Genomic DNA, 16331 nt, shown 5'->3' with positions numbered 1-16331 from the left:
ACTGAACAAAGCCTGGTCGGGATTTCTTTGGGTAAGGACGGTCATTTGGGCAGCGCCCCAACACTAACGGGGTGGCGGCGGGTGGGGGGGGGCGGCGGCCTTCCCTTTCGGACGTCAGTGCCTTTGCTTAAAAAAAAAAAAAAAGCGATTGGTGCGCCCGGAGACCCGAGGACGCCTGAACAGGGCTGGGGTGACATCCAATACCACCTGGTTGAGAGGGAATGCCACCTGCTCACGAAAGCCCCTGAGTCCGTCCGCCTCCGACCCAACTGCCTTCTCCCACCCGGGAGCGGCCGGGCCTTCCGCGGGCTGTCCCGCCCAGTGGCGCCCTCACGCAGGCCCCCGCCTCCCTCCCCTTCCGCCTTCCTTACCCCCAGCTGCCCCCCATCCCAGAACCGCTGCGGTCCTAGCGGCTTCTCCACCGCGGGGACCGCGGCCTTGTCCTTCCTCGTGCCGAGCCGTGACATTCCACGCACCTTCCCTCTCCCACTCCAGGCCACATGCCGAGCACCTCGTTTTCTTAAAAGAGCCATCTTTCCCAGGGCTTCTTCACCTTTAGCAGTGGAAAAATGGAATCAAAGAAAGCTGAAGCTTCGTTGTGTTAAAGACATCCAATGGTTGGGGTCAGATCCTTATGCAGGAGTCAAGGACAGTGCCCGAGCCCCCTCTCACCCAACAGACTCGGCTTGATTTGCTTACTCCTCCTCAGAGAAGCCTGAGAAGTAAACGGTTTTCTCTTCTTACCATACATACATCGTTAGAAAAAGCTCTGCTAAATTTTAAGTTGCCCCCAAACCCTAAGTCGCAAGTGGAGGTGGGCGGGAGATGGGGGAGGGAATACCGAGAACCCTCGGCACCTCGCCTCACACTCCTCTGTCTGGGCCCAAACTGCTTTCTGCTTCCTTCAGGCCCGCCGCCTGCCCAGCAGTACCCCCTCCACCTCCTGTCCTTCCGAGTCCTGCAAACACCAGCCTGGAGGGAACCTCCTCAACCCCTAGAGCCCCTGGGGCCCCTCCTGGCGGCCCCCTGCCCTCTAGATCCGGCCGTGGGGCTCGTCGGGATCGCTTGTCGGCCCCGCTCGCTGCACGACGCCGGTGCAGGACAAGGGCACTGAGCGACTCAGCGAGTGAGTGACTGAACCAACTAAATGGGACGGGTCCACTGGAGCCCATTTTCGGGTCTGAGCAACCGTAACAACCCCACAGCCTCAGGCAGACAGAGAAGGTAATATGAGTTGCGAGAGAACAAGTAGCAACTCGAAAATGAGGATTTATCCCAGGAGCTAGATCAATTCTGCGTTCAGACTCCTGCCTCAGAGCAGGGCCGCTCCCGGCTGCCAAATTTCTGTCATAATTTGGCAGTACTTCTCTCTGAGAACAACTCTTTGACACTTAGGAGTATAAACGAGTCCCGCAAAGATGTGCCCCGACCGGTGGCCACCTCCGGTCGGCCCCCTCCATCTGCAAGGACATTCACATCAGATGAGGGCCAAGTGAGCCGCGGCCGCAGGGCTGCCCAGGGAGTCGGTCCCCTGTGAAAGCAGCACCCTGGGCCGGCCTCGTCCCCGCCCCGTGCTCCATCTGACAGGAGACCTGTCCATCCGCCCAGGTCGGACGGGCCGCTGTGAACCGTGCTGGGCCACGCTGGGCGCCACGTCCTGAGGATGGGGACAAGCAGGAACCAGGAGGGGCGCCTGGGTGGCTCAGTCGTTAAGCGTCTGCCTTCAGCTCAGGTCACGATCCCAGGATCCTGGGATCGAGCCCCACGTCGGGCTCCCTGCTGGGCGGGAAGCCTGCTTCTCCCTCTCCCACTCCCCCTGCTTGTGTTCTCTCTCGCGCTATGTCTCTCTGTGTCAAATAAAATCTTTAAAAAAAAAAAAAAAGGCAGGAACCAAGAGAGAACACCGGGTTCCACAGCCTGCGGGGGTGTGACCAGCCCTGCCAGTGTCTGCAACCACCATCCCCTCCCCAGGGCCACCTGCTCAGCAGTGGAACACGTCCTCGGCTCCCTAGTTAGGGGGTCCGCTGGGGGGTCGATCTTGTAGATCAGGGCAGTGGGGCCGTGCCGAGAATTGGGACACACTCCTCCAGAGAAGCAGCCTGTCCCCACCACCTCCAACCCCCTCCAGGCCAGCTGCCTCCCAGTTAGCCCAGATGCTCCCGTTACCCGAAAGTTTCCACTGGTTCTGGGCTCCTGTGAGAGGTCTCAACTAAGGGGAGTAAGACTGGCCACCTGTGGGCCCCCCCGCCCCGGTTCTTCAGTCTACACCACAAAGAGCACAGGGGCCGGAGAGGTGCGCTCGGGGACCTGCTTCCCCGAACCTCCCTCTTCTAGTCTCAATCTTGAAAAGCCTCAGGCCCAGGCCATCCCTTGCCCTGTGGGACCGTCTACAATGAGCCCAAACACCCCCGCGCCTGGGTCAGGGAGGGAAAAGCAACAAGACCAACCTCAGACATAGGCAAGAAATCATCTGTTTTATTTAGAGGCTGCTGGTCATACGAGGGAAAGGCATATATGGTACAAAATTACAGAGGTTTAGTTCATTATATAATACAAATCATTCAGTCTTTACAATTCATTACAGAGTCTTTGGATTTTTTTAAACTCCCATTTCATGTGCAGCAAATCAATACAGTCCCCCAATCAAAATCACTTCTTTATATGCGAACCCATTGTATTCACAAAACTCCGCACATGGAGATGTTCCAAGACCCCCCACAAAATTAGTGTCAGTGGCCCGGCTGAAGGCACGTCGGACTTCTCGGAGAGAGAGAGGCGTGTGGAGATCATCGAGCCAGTGTCTTGGGCATAAAAGACAGGCTGCACTGGCCGTCCCCAGGATAAGGCACGACAGACAGGTGGCCTCCTCCTCCGGCACTCCCCGTCCAAGGTGCAGGCCTCCGGGCAGACCTCAGGCAAGTGGGGCTGGTCTTCGCCAGGAAAATACCCTGGAACTTCTTGTGGGTCTCCCATACAGGGAACAGTAAGCCAAGGGGAGAAAAGGGAAGTAATGGGGGATGGAAATGCTTAAAGCCGTTCAAACTCTTCAAGGGCCCCATTCACAGCTCAACGGAAGCGCCAATCTCCGCAAACACACGAGGCCCTTCACGGCTGAGCCCGGCCCCACGCGCGGGCTGTGCTTTCTCCTGCTCCCGTGCCCTCTGGCCAGGCTGGGATTCCGGACAGCTGCCCCCCTGCGGCCCCCGTCTGGCCCCTGACACGTCCTCGTGCGGCACCTGCGTGCAGGCAGCCCATCCCCTCTTGCTGTCACCCCGGATCCCAGAGCCTGGGAGCTGCCAGAACCACATCCCGCACCCTAGCGCTGACACACCGGTTACCATCAGGCCTATCGGTAAGGTGAGAACAGAAGACAGGGGAGATGGGGGGCTTCCCTCCGTCTCCCACGGTCACGCGACCAGCAAGACGCCACCTCTGGTCCAATAAATGCTGGGTTGTGGGGACTTCCTGGGCTACAGCTTTAGTGACATCTACTTCGTGTCACTGCTTTCCCAGCAACGAGTTACCAGGAGTCTGCACCGAGAAGCCAGAGTGAAGGCCAGAGACCAGAGCAGGGCGGGCCTCCTTCCGACTGGCACTGCTCACCCCCTCCCCCACCAAGGAGGGGGGACTGCCCGGGAAGACAGCGGACTGCAGTGGAGTGACGCCTGCACCCCGAGTGATCTGGCGACACACGGGCCTGGAAGGGACATGCTGGTGGCGGAGCACGAAGACGGGAGGCTCAGGACGGCAAACCCTGTCCCTGCGAGGACCCGGCACAGCCCTCGTGGCTGCCAGGGTGCCCGCGGGGCCGCAGCTGGGGCAGGAGAGCCACACCCGCCTCTCCGGGCACTGGTGACCGGCCAGCTGCAGTGACAGCTCCCCCCTCCCGAGAACTCCGACGGGGCGGCCCTGTCCTCTCACACTCTACAGGACGGGGCCCAAAGCGCCCTCCACTGGCAGGAAACCCCGGCAAGCAGCCCCCGCAGCACCTTCCTCCCACGAAGAGCGATGACCTGCCCACCTGGGGGGGCAACAGAGCTGTCCCGCCCGGCGCTCCCTCGGGTGCTCCAGGCCCAGCGAAGGCCGGGCTCCAAGCACAGGCTGCTGCGCCCGGGGGCAGAGATGCGGGGACCCGGGACGGTGGTGGGGAATCTCGGGCGGGGGACGTGGCCGTGTTTAAAAAGCAGGCGGGGGGGGGGGGGCGGCGAGCCTGGGAGGAAGGAAAGGTGGTCCCGAAACCTCTTCCCACGCCCGGCCGGTCTGAACTCGGTCAGGGCTCTTCCCCGGCCGCCCTGCTCGGGCCCTCAATCCCACCGCGGTCTACGCCATCTTACCCAGCCCGAGCGACAGAGCCAACCGGCCTTCCACCTTCCCTTGGTTCTCCCCAGTGAGCGCGGTGCCCGACGTGGGCCCGCAGGCTGGTCACCGGAGGCTGTCGGGGCAGGAGCTGCTCGCCCCCAGAGAAAGGGGTGGCGCCGGACCTGCGTGCACGGGCCCACGGACGCCGGCGTCCCCAGAGACGAGCCCTAAACTGGGCGCGGGTTGTTAGAGGGCTTCTGTGCCGGGAAGGACCTTCCGCCGAAGAGCAGAGCACAGAACGCGCAGCACGAAGACGGGCGGCACGCGGGCGCGGCTGCCCCCCGCCCCCGGTCCGGGTCCCCTCACACGTGGGGCGCCCGGCAGGAGTCCCCGCGGTGCGCTCGTGGCCGCCCCGGCCGGAGGAACAGAGACACCGCCCTCCCGGGCCAAGGGAACTGTGCGACCGAGGACGGGACGCAGGGGCCCCCGGGGGTGGGAGAGCAGCCACGGCGCTGTGCCTAGTGCTTCCGGGGAACAGCAGAGAGCGCCGGGCGGGCAGTCGGGCGCCCAAGCTTCTACAAGCGGGAAAGAAGCACCGACCTCTCCTCGGCTTCAGCCTGTTCTCAGTGAGAAGATCCCGTCCAGCTCTGAAACTATGAACATCTGCGGGGCTAAAGCTACGCCAGGGGTGTGCTCGTCCGCTCCGGGCCCTGTCCTCTGTCCTTGGGGGGGGGGGGGGGGGGCGCGTTGTCCGCCGAGTGTGGCCCACCCCCTCCCAGGCGGAGGTTAAACCGCGCTGGCGCACAACGGGCTGTTAGGGAGCTGGGCCCGAGAGGCGGGCGGGCACCGCCACGTGTAATTAATGGAAGCTAATTAATCAGGCTCCTCCCCGGGGGGGGGACGCGGCGTGCAGCAGCCGCACACCTGGGGGTACCCACGGGGCTCTGCTTCCCCAGCTGCCCGCAGGCCCCACCCAGCCCCACCCAGGGGCACGGAACCTGGCGTTCCTTCTCGGGAGGGGCTTCAAATCCCTAGAGAACAAGATTTTGCAAAAAAGGGCTTTCTGGGCATTGTTTTTTAGGGTCTAAACGTGAGAGCTAAAAACGGGCCTCTAAGATGGCTGCGCACAAATCCTGACCCAGGGCTCTGTCCTGGAGGGGCCACGGTGTCCCCTAGGCTCCTGCAGTCAGCTCGTGAGGATGCACACGGCAGGTGGTCACTGGTCTACTGCTGCCATGGAGGGGCCCCATGGGCCCTGGGCCACTGCGGCCTGCAAGGCACCAGCCCTCTGCCCGCTTCCACAGACCCCCTCCCAGTGAGCCCAGCAGGGAAGGGCTCCAGGCCCGGAGGTATCCTGGCAGGAGGTGGGCAATGCTCTTGGAGGTCTCATGCTGTCTGGGACGCATCTGTGGCTCCGCAAAGGGCCAGACACAGGGACAGTAGGGAGCTCTGCTAGGCCACAGTCCCCCAGGCTCGGTGAGGGAGTCAGGGTAGGGAATTGCCAAGAAGTTAAACTAGTCTAAGATCCTTCCAAGAAACTAAAATTGCACCAGATAAGGTCGTGATGCCTCTGACTTTGTCACTGCAGAAGCACAACATAATTCTCCAAGTTGTCACTGTCACCTTAGAGTAAGGCCACTTGTGTATCTGTGTCAATAACGACATAAGGAGGGGCATCATCCTCTGGCCCCTCTGGGAACCTCCACCTGAGGCCGGAGGCTAGCAGCCCTGAGTGACCTCAGAGGCTGGTGATGTGCGAGGCAAGCCCCAGGCACTCATGCCTGGGCAGATGATTGTGGCTCGCGAATGACTTCGGATTTTGAAAAAATAAATATAAATAAATATATTCTAAGCACTCTGTTAAGGGAATAAATGGCAAAGAGAAAACACTTTGCAGGTATTAAAGACACTAACACACCCACAAAGAAAGCCCTAAGGAACCCTGTGGAAAGGAAGAGGGAAAGGCGGGAGGGGCCAGGCCCAGTGCCCCTTGCTGGGGCGCCCTGGACCCAGTGTCAGGAACCCCAGGAGGCTAGCCAGAGGCACTTACGGGAGCTTGTTACTTGGTGTAGGGACTCTGGGGGCCAGAGGGATGCAGTGAGCCTAGGGAGCAAGCCAGGTCCAGCGTAGGTCAGCCGGGGTGCTGGCTCTGGAGGCATAGGGAGGATGCCCCACCTTTGCAGGAAAGAAAGGCACTGGGAAGGTTAGGAGGTTAATGGGGTCATCAGAACCAAAAAAAGGAACAACAGCAGCCCCTGGGGGGCGGGGAGGAACCCCAGGCATGGGGATGGGCAGGAGCCTCGCTCCCACAATCCAGGACGGCTCTGGGCTCCTAGAACCTTCCACCCTCTACCTTGCTGAGATGCCTCCCCATTCTCTGCGCAGAGGAAGAAATGAAGCTTCCAGCGTCCCGGGAGGAGCAGGGAGAGGTCAGCAGCCCTGTGTTGTGCAGAAAGGATGCCTTGCCGTGCTCCCCACGGAAGGGGGTTTAAGGTGTCCCTGCCCACTCAGTTCCCATCCCCACCCCGGGGCTGTCACTGGCAAGGCTCGGAAGGGGGCACTGGCCACCGCCTCTCTGTCAGCCTCTGCCTGGGAAGCAGAGGGAAGCAGGCCAGCAGCCCGGGAGGATGCAACCCGGGGGGGGGGGGGGGGGGGGGGGCGGCACGGCATCCAGCACTGGTTTAGCTGGCCCAGGATTTTCGGTTCTCAGGGTTCTTATGGCTCCTGTCGGCCCTCAGTGCCGGGGCACCCTCTGCCTTGGCCAGAGCCGCTGTCAGGGAGGCCAGGTTGGTGGCGGAGCCGGAGAGGGTGCTGCTCCTGCGGGGCTCGGGGGCGCCCTGCGGCCGGAGCCCTGCGCCACGCCGCCGGCCCGCACCCACTGCTCTGTGCACCCGGCCTGGCCTCACCAGCAGCCCATAGCCGGGGTTGCACTTGAAGTACTGCTTTCCTCCGATGGAGCCGTCATTCTTACCTGAGGGGAAGAGAGAAGAACACATGGGGGTGGCTTCCTACAGCCTCTCGCTCCGGGGCCCTGTGTGCCTGGTGGCTCACTGTTGAGCAAAGGAGACCGGGGTGACCCCGGAGGCACACGGTGGTCCCCAAGGACTGGCACCCCCGGGCAGCCCCAGGTCCTGCCATTTCCGATGTCCGGGTGCGGGCAAGTCACCAAAGCAGAGCTGGACCGACCCCACCCGAGCCTGGGGCACGGACCTTCTTCAACCTGGCTGGTCAACATGTAAACCTAGGATGGATGTCACTGTAGAACGATTATTTTTCCTGACTCTAACAGATGGAAACTGGCAAATTACCAAATTGTAGCTAGTGAGATATCACACTTGATGTATCAAGATGGCGTGAGGAAGTTTCCTTTGTAAAAGCAACAGAAAATGCACTGAGGTGAAGAAGGAGAACCCCGCACTCAAGTCAGTACAGGGAGAGGGTGCCTGAAGAAACGGGCCCCCATGACCCCTACATGTCAATGTGCCATGGGGACAGGTTGGTGGGGAACATGATCTCTGCAGCAAAAACAATCATGAATTTTCTACATTCACTGTCTGCACATGCTGACCTGCCCTTCTCTCCCCCCCACACCTCTGCTCTCCGTCAACAAGGGTCCCCTCGGTGCACCTCTCAAAGCACCTAACAGACCATCTCTCTCGGGCCACCGCTATCACTTGGCTCCCAGGGCATGCACACCACCCCCCCCAGCACCGGCTCCCTGCTTCCAGGTTCCCCACCATCCTGCCCGCTCACCCCATTTCATTTTCTTCATACTTATTACTATCAAATTTTAATTATTTATTTACGTGTCTACTTGGCAATTTTCTCCCTCTTAAAATGAAAGTCCAGTGAAACCAGGGACTTTATTTCGCTCCTCAAAGTATCCTTGGGATCCAACATGGTGACTGCTACATGGTAGATGCTTAATACGTATTGTTGGATGAACCGATCTATTTGTTAATTCCTCTTCAATTCTTGAGTTCAATTGCAGATATAAACTTCTCTCCCAATTCCCCTGCACTAGCAGATACTCCTTCAAAAAATATTCTAGCTACAGGACTCTTCTGGAACCACTTCCAACTTACAGCATTATTCACAAGCGCCAAAAAGTGGAAACCACCCACATGTCCACCCACTGACAAATGGATGAACAAAAGGTGCCCCCCCCACACAACGGAATTGTGTATCTGGCCATAAAAAGGAATGAAGGGCTGACCCAGCTTGTAACCGGATCTACCTTGGAAAATCATGCTAAGTGAAAGAAGCCAGTCACAAAAGCCCACATACTGCCTGATCCCCTTTATGTGGAAGTCCAGATTGGGACATTTCATATACATTTAGAGGGACAAAAAATAGATTATTGGTTACCTGGGGCTTAGGGAGGAGACTGCCTTATAAATGGACATGTGGCTTTTTTGTGGGGGAGGGTTGACAAACCTATTCTAAAAGTAGACTGTGGTAATGGTTGCACAATATACTCAGAACCATTAAACTGTTCACTTTTAACAGGTAGACTTTACAGTATGTGAATTGGTATCACAATAAAGCTGTGTTAAAAAAAAAAACATATGGGGATGCCTGGTGCCTCAGCTGACTGAGCGTCTGACTTCCGCTCAAGTCATGATCTCAGGATCCCAGGATCGAGCTCCATGTGGGGTTCCTTACTCAGCGGGGAGTCTGCTTCTCCTCCTGCCTGCCACTCCCCCTGCTCCTGCTCTCCTTCTTAAATAAAAAAACAAATACAAACATCTAAAGGACCAAGTAGTTCCTTAAGTTGTGCCCCTGGTTTTTCGGAAAATGGTGATCCAGTCGCTTGTAAGATGTGCCATTCTACAATGACATTTAAGAGGCTGGTGAGCCTGGAATGCACCTCAGATCACCCCGCCTTCTGTTCTCCAGCCCAGGCGTCCAAGCACCCCCACAGGCATCTGTGTCTGCAACCCGAGCGGCCGCGGCACACAGAGCTGTTAGGCTGTTATTACAGTTCAAGAGCAGAGGCCTCTGTGACTTTAAAAAAAAGGCACTTAAATTCATTACCAAATTGATAGTGACTTTCAATTAATGTCTTAGGTTTCTGAAAAATGTAGGTTAAACAAAGAGAAGGCTTAGGAAACTCTTATTCCTGGTTCTGAAAAGCAGTGACCTGAAAAGTAGAGGCTCGGGGAGGTCCAATGACACGCCCAGGGGCACACAGCAGGTTCATTTTCCAGCCCGCCCTCGGCTAAGTCAGCTGCGCGCCGGGAACCAGGCCCCAAGCAGCACCACTCACCTGAAGGTAAGTCCAGCTCCACTCCGATCCACGTCCCCTCCTGAAAGTCGGTGGGCCCGATGTATCTCACGATGCCCATTTTGTTGGTGCCCACGGTGACATATTCTCCCTCTCTGAGCCACTCTGGGACTTCGCTGGCTTCTTCAGAATCGGAGGACACTTCCAGCTTTCCCAGGGCCGGTGCCCCGGCCCCGCCGACGCCCAGCGCCCCCGAGGCCAGCAGGTCCTCCTCGGCCGCCGACGGGCAGCTGGGGTCTCCGCCCAGCATGCGCGTGAACGACTTCAGCTCGGAGGTCCGCACCTTCTGGATTCTGAACGGAGACGTGGGAGCAGGGGACAGAGACAGGAGGTCGGGAGGAACCTGTGGTGTGGGGGCGTCCAGCTCTGAGCCCGCGGCCGGCTTTGCGTGCTTCTCGGGCCTTCCGAGCCGCGTGGTGGCTGGGGAAACCTCGCCCCCGCCCTGCCGGCTGCGCGATTCCTTCGGGGGTGCGCTCGCGTCTTCCTTCTCAGAGGAAACCAGCTCCTTGGCCTCGCATGCGCCATCGCTGTCGCCCCACGCATCCTGCTTTGCTGGGACCGGCAGCGACAGAAGGCTGCCCTGGCCGTGCCGGGGGGCGGGAAGCTCACCGTCCGCTGCGGGAGCGGTCGGGGGAAGCGGGAGCTCCGTCTCCGGGGTGGCCTGGCAGAGAGCCGGCGGGGGCGAGCCGGGGGTCTGCCCGCCCGCTGTCGCCGCGCTGTCCAGGCCAGGGACGAACGCATCGGACAGCGTGGCGGAGGAGACGCTATGGGAAAAGTAGCCGCTGGAGGCCTCGCTCAGGGGGCTGGGCGGCCCCTCCTGCACCTCGGGGGCCTGGGCGCCGGCAGCGGCCGCCTGCGGGGCAGGCGCCTTGGTCGGTCTGTCGTAGAGCTTCACGGGGGCCGAGTGCGCAGTCACATCGGGGGCCGCACTGATCGCCACGCTCTCTCGGTGAGCCTGGAGCAGGGAAGGGCGCAAGGAGAACTGGTTAAAACTCCCAAGTTTGCTGTTCATTCCCCAAAGAACTGCGACAGATTTCGTCGGCTGAAACATGACGGCTCGCAGGGTGGGAAGCTGCTAATGCACTAGGGCGGACCCCGTGTCCCTATCTGCGCCACCACTTCGTCCATGTGACCACCGCTTTCCGCGCACCAAATGCCGAGGAGCCCACTATGGGCCAGGCGGCCGCCGACCTGCCCCTTCCACCTCCTGGCCTTCTGTATACACTCGGAGTCTAACTACTGCCTGGGATAGCCTGACTTATCCTAAGAAATATATATTTGGCCTTCATCCTGTTTCTGCCACAGAGCTCCTGAAACCCTTGGAGTTTCCTACGTGTTAAGAGCAATAAAGGTGTCTTGATATTCGTAACAAGGCCCCTGCAACCACACCTGAGGTCACGTTAAGGCGGTGGCTCTGGGGCAGCACCTCAGGATGGGGGCTGGGTGCCAGGGGAACCCACCTTCTGATTAGTGCCTCAGCCCCACTGCCTCCGCGGCGGAGAGCGGGGCTGCAGGTGACTTAATCACTAACTGCCAATGATTTAATCAATCGCGCCTGTGTAACAAGGCCTCCATAACACGGAAGGACAGGCTTCTGGAAGCTGCCGGACTGGTGAACACGCAGGGGTGTGGGGAGAGCGGGGCACCCAGGCAGGCACTGAAGGTCCACACCCTTTCCCCACACCTTGCCCCATGCCTCTCTTCCATTGGATACGATTTCCGAATCATATCCCTTGGAATAAACTGGTGATCTAGTGAGTAAAATGGTTCTGTGAAGCATTCTAACAAATTAATCAAACCCAAGTGGGGATCATTGGGACCTCTTATCTACAGCCGGTTGGTCAGAGCACAGGTGACAGACAACCTGGGCTTGCGACTGGCATCCAAAGCGGGGGCAGTCTTGTGGGCCTGAGTGGGTACTGACGCGGTCTCCAGGTAGACAGTGTCAGAATTGAGTTGACTCGAAGAACGTTCAGCTCGTGTGGAACAGCGCTTGTTTGGTGGTGGGCCAGAATGCATACTTGATGGCCATGCAGGGTCCGTGAGGCCTGACAAGGCAGGAAAAGGCCCTCACCCCAGGGCGCGGCGCCCAGTAGGGTGCACACTAAATCTCCAGTCCCTCCTTACCCGCCTGCACCCCTGGCCTTGCTGCACTCAGGCTCAGAACCCTGTTCCCACGGAAACAGATCCCCTGCCCACCAGGGACTTCACAGGGAACGGAGAGAATCACTAGAGGCCAGAAGAGCACTTTCTCCTGCAAAGTGGGAACGAGGATGTCCTTGGGGGATTCACAAGGGATTTAGCATAGCTTCACCAGCCCAGCCACGAACGACGCTCGGGCCTGGTAGCTGACTCGCGGCTCCTGGCAGGGGGTCAGGTGGCAGAAGAGGAGACCGGCAGGCTGCAGCCTGGTCCCATGTCACGGGTCGGGGGCCCTCTGATCCAGGGAGACGCAGGCCGAGCAGCCGCCTGCCCTGCCGTGAAGAGGGGCTGAGCGCTGACGGAGCCACAGAGGCTGGCCTCCCCCTCTGGGATCACTCGTCTGAGTCATACGGGCAGAGACACACACGCGGCCCCAATCTCCTGGGGAATGATGACAGCCACTGCCCGTCCACATTCTACTGTTTCTGAGGTGCTGCTAAGGTGTTCTTTCACTGACAGCTGAAGTCATTTGAAGAAGGGAGCAGGTTATCTTTCTATCCCCAATTCGCAACAACAGGGGCGAGAGAGAAGGCAGGAATGGGGAATGGGGTTGGTGCACTGGAGAAGGGTGCTGTTCAGAAAAAGAAATATGTCTTCCAATATTTACGGAAAGATTATTTATATTACAGGAATGGCCATTTTCCATTTGAAATACAGGATTTATTTGAACTGGGAAACAGCTGAGATCTATAAGTCTCTTACAGTTACTTGGCTTAACTCAGCAGTTTGATAAATCATGCATTTTCACGTGAATTGTCATTTATATTCCTGTCTCCAGAGGCCCTCCTTTCCCCACAAGGCACACTTTCAGGGTACGAAATTAACGGCACCTCTTGAGATTAACAGCCCATTTTTGTGATGGATCTCTAGGCTGCAAAATTTACTAAATCCAATAGATCAATAACTGTCACCAGCATAAATACTCTAAAAGATTAGGCCATCCTTCAATCATTTTTCTTTTGCAACTTGTACATGTTTTATTTATTCTTTTCTATTTTATTTTTAATATCACTGACCAGGCAGGGAAGAATATACAAACAAAATTACAAGAGCCTAGGATCTGAACGGGAACTTTGGTTCTGGAATTGTGCGTGCTCCCTATTCCCCTGGTGGGTAATACCCCATCACTGCCACATGGACAGCTGTCTGCTAAGGGCCAGCTACGTCCCGTCCTGAGGAGGTGACAGTCCAGGGAGTGTGCCTTAGATCTCCCTGGTCATTATCCCATTTGCTCCCACATGTAAATATGCATTTTACAACATGGCCCAGAGAGGTTAAAGGGTTTATCCAAAGCTCCAGTGAGTGACAACCAGGGACCAGAGGTCAGATCCACAGCGACAGCAGAGACCAAAGGTGGCAGAAGGCGAGCCCTGATTGCACCGTTCTTTCCTGCTGAGCCTGAGTGCAGCCTCAGATTCCTTCCGTGAGAGCACCGCGGGAAGCCGCTCCCACTTGACTGGAGTTTCTATGTGAGTGGAAACCTATTCCCCAGCCTTGGGTTATTCCCTTACCACTGCCACTCCTAGAGACTGCCGTGAAAGTCTAGCCTTGCAAAAACCACCAGGACGAACAGCGGTGCGGCTTGAGCTGCAGAGGCTGCAGGAGATCTGGTGCCCTCACCAATAAGAGACTCGGTCCTCTGTCCCGTTGGCCTTGGGGCCCCAGGCCTGCCTCACACAACTCACGGGGGGAGCGAGGGGGGCCATGTGAACACCAAATATGTCCTGGATTGGAAAGGGCCTTTCAGAAAGGACTGAATCCCCTTTCAAATTATTTGCCCATTTTTGCTGTTGTTTTAATAAATAAAATTTTCTGATGAAGATACAGAATTTCCTAAGAGAATGAACGCACAGTGGGAGAAAATAGATTTGCTATTCATAAGATGAGAAGTGCTGTTCATCTGTGGGAGATCATAAGAGACTATTTTCTCCCCAGCTTAGCATTAGTCTTTTCACGCTGATATCATGAATCAGAATGAAATGTAAAACTGAGAATTAAGCAAACACTTGGAATAAGGAGATTGTTCTGTTTATAGAAATCGCCTCTGCCTAGCAGTGGGCTATTAAAGCAACAGACTACATTAGCAGTCAAGCACCTAAAAGTTTAGCAATCATATGATTAACAAGTTGAAAATAGAAAAGTGGAACAAGGAAAATATAGAGGGAGAAGACAGTGACCTATATTATAGCTAATTATCAAAACGGGAACGCTAAAATGAAAAACCCACGGTATGGACTCAACAGTTACGGCATCGGGGCCACCCCCCCACATGTGGTGCGGCTGCCAGTGAAGGCGCCACCGTCCCCCACCCCAACGCCAGTCTGACTCACCTCCCCCACTCTGGTCATCCCGGCGTCCGCAAGGGCAGCCTGCACCATGATTCGGGGCACGGGCTGAGGAAACAAGCGAACAGGCAGGCGTGAGGGATCAAGAGAAGCAGAACAGAGATAACCAGAGAAGGTTTCCACTGAACAGACTGAAGAGCCCGTCAGGAGGACCCAGTCGAAGTGAACTTCTACAACTTTCGCGAATTCTAACAAGTCACTGCCAAGTAGGCCTGCCAAGGGCTAGTGGCGCCACACTACACAGGGAAATGTAAGCAGTAAGGAGCACAGCAAGCAGCTGGTAACCCCAGAAACGTGCTGAAAACAGTAACACACATGGCGTGCTTACATGTGCACAGGCTCTGCGCTCACATACGGCGCGTGTTCGTCAAGGCAGTTCTGCACTACAAGTGTTATAGGATGCCAGAGAGAAAGGGTTGGAACAGGAAAGATTGGGAAGGGCTTCAGGCAGGAGGTGGAACACAAACGGAGCCTTGATGGCCAGGGAGAACTGGTGCCCAAGCAGGACCGGCGCGTGTCGTCACAGGAAGTGAGGAGTAAGGAGGCCAGTCTGGCTACAGCCCACTTCTGGGGCAGAGCACAGAGCGGGACAGATACAGGGAGAGACGCTTTGGTATCCCAATCAAGTAAGGACGAGGACCACCAGCGATGCCTGAGTGAAGAAAGCAGGAGCTTGAGCTGACGGATCTGGTAGTAGAAGGCAAAGCGACTGGAGAAATATTTAAAGGCTAAGGTAGGCAGATCGCTGAGGAGACTCCAGCAACAGAGCAGATGAGAGGGGATGAGGGCCTGAATCAACGGCTGCGTAAGCAACAGCAAGAGAAGGACGACATTACTTACGGACATGCTGCTCAAGGAACATTAAAAAAAAAAAAAAAAAAGAGTAAAAAAATCATTAGCACCAGGATAAGGAAAAGGGAGGTCTGAAGAAGAAGCCGGTAACCGCAAAAGAGAAGAAATCAAGCATCCTTTTAGCAGCTGCTGGGTTTACAATGGCACTGAGATACAGAGACAGACATGATTCTCTCCAAGAAACCACGAATCCACCACTTCTGCCTTTCTTCCATCAACCAGCCTCTGGCTCCTTCTCAGGTCCTCCCGTTCCAGCACCAGAGTATGGACCTCGCCTCAGGATGCCCAGTAGACAGAGGATCCTGGCAGCCTCACAGGAGGGTCAAAATTGGGTGTCACAGTTTGTTTCGATGCAGTAGCAGTGTTCTTTGTCTTGTTGGATCCAAAAGGAAAAGTCGCTGACCACTCATCTCTTACCTAGTCTAAACTGCATAGAGAGGCAGATTTCCTATCTTTCCACTTCCCTTCTTCTGACCCTATGTGCTCCAGGCCCTCCCCATTCCCATGATGGCTTCTACGCCATCAGGATGCTCCGGACAATTGGCAGGCACTAAGGCTGGATGGCCGAAGACCAGCTTCCTTACTGAGCAGTCCCAACTCTTACTGAAGGGACAAGAGCCCACCTGGAACAAGATGGTGCACTCAGTTGGTTAACCTGAGTTGACAGCACCAAATAACTCCGCTCTGCTGGCGACCCGGTAGACAGTGACAGTGGAGTTACTCTCAAGCAAGTATCCTTCACTCCACCTTACAGTCCTTGAATACAGGGACTGCCGTCTTCCTTTTGGTATTTACTTTCTTCCACAGTATCTGAAGTCCCCCACAAACGGAAAGGTGTTCGCAGCATATTTCCTTCGTAAAGGCAGAAAAAACGTCTCTTAAGCTCAAACACCAAAATACTTACATCCCTCAGTTAGATCTTCCTTAAAGCAGAAAAGATGGGGGTGAAAACATGCCCCCGTAAAGCATAAACAGGTAAAATCCCACCAAGGGTGGAACATAACCACCCAGGATGAAGCCTCTCTAAGATGAGAGCACTCTTGCCCTTCTGAAGAGAACATGGAAACACAACTTACACTTTCTTCTCGGACTCAGGGGAATGAGAAAACTCCAGTAAACGCTTAAAAAAATATCTGCTGCCATGAGTGAAGGGACGAGCCTGTGACACTGTGGCATCAGCGAACCCACAGGCTTCCTGGTACCCAGGGCCCCACGTCATGGCTCCAGGCCATCACACTGAGACCTCATGTCTCCCCTCACAGGCTTCCCGCCACCATCAGTCACTCCCATGACCACTTCTTCACCAGCAACATACTTGCCTTGTGAACAGGCCCACCCCGAGGCCA

At 56.7% G+C, this 16331-nt stretch overlaps 1 protein-coding gene across 3 annotated transcripts in view; it reads right to left on the bottom strand.

Moving 5' to 3' along the window:
• Positions 1-2455: 2455 nt before the first annotated feature.
• KIF13B (kinesin family member 13B) overlaps positions 2456-16331 on the bottom strand; it is a 196917-nt gene continuing 183041 nt past the window's right edge. For 2 of the 3 annotated variants that reach the window (XM_027598107.2, XM_027598109.2), the window contains 3 exons: positions 14119-14181; positions 9569-10541; positions 2456-7270 (listed from right to left, as the gene is read on the bottom strand). In XM_027598107.2, coding sequence (XP_027453908.1) covers positions 6981-7270; positions 9569-10541; positions 14119-14181 — 1326 coding nt within the window. In that variant the 3' untranslated portion in view covers positions 2456-6980. The remainder of the gene's footprint in view (positions 7271-9568; positions 10542-14118; positions 14182-16331) is intronic. The other variant, XM_027598108.2, reaches the window with a different exon arrangement.

Source organism: Zalophus californianus, chromosome 2, assembly GCF_009762305.2.
Source record: "Zalophus californianus isolate mZalCal1 chromosome 2, mZalCal1.pri.v2, whole genome shotgun sequence".
Lineage (NCBI taxonomy): Eukaryota > Metazoa > Chordata > Mammalia > Carnivora > Otariidae > Zalophus > Zalophus californianus.
The sequence above is the reverse complement of the archived record's forward strand: the minus strand, read 5'-3'. Positions and strand labels throughout refer to the sequence as shown.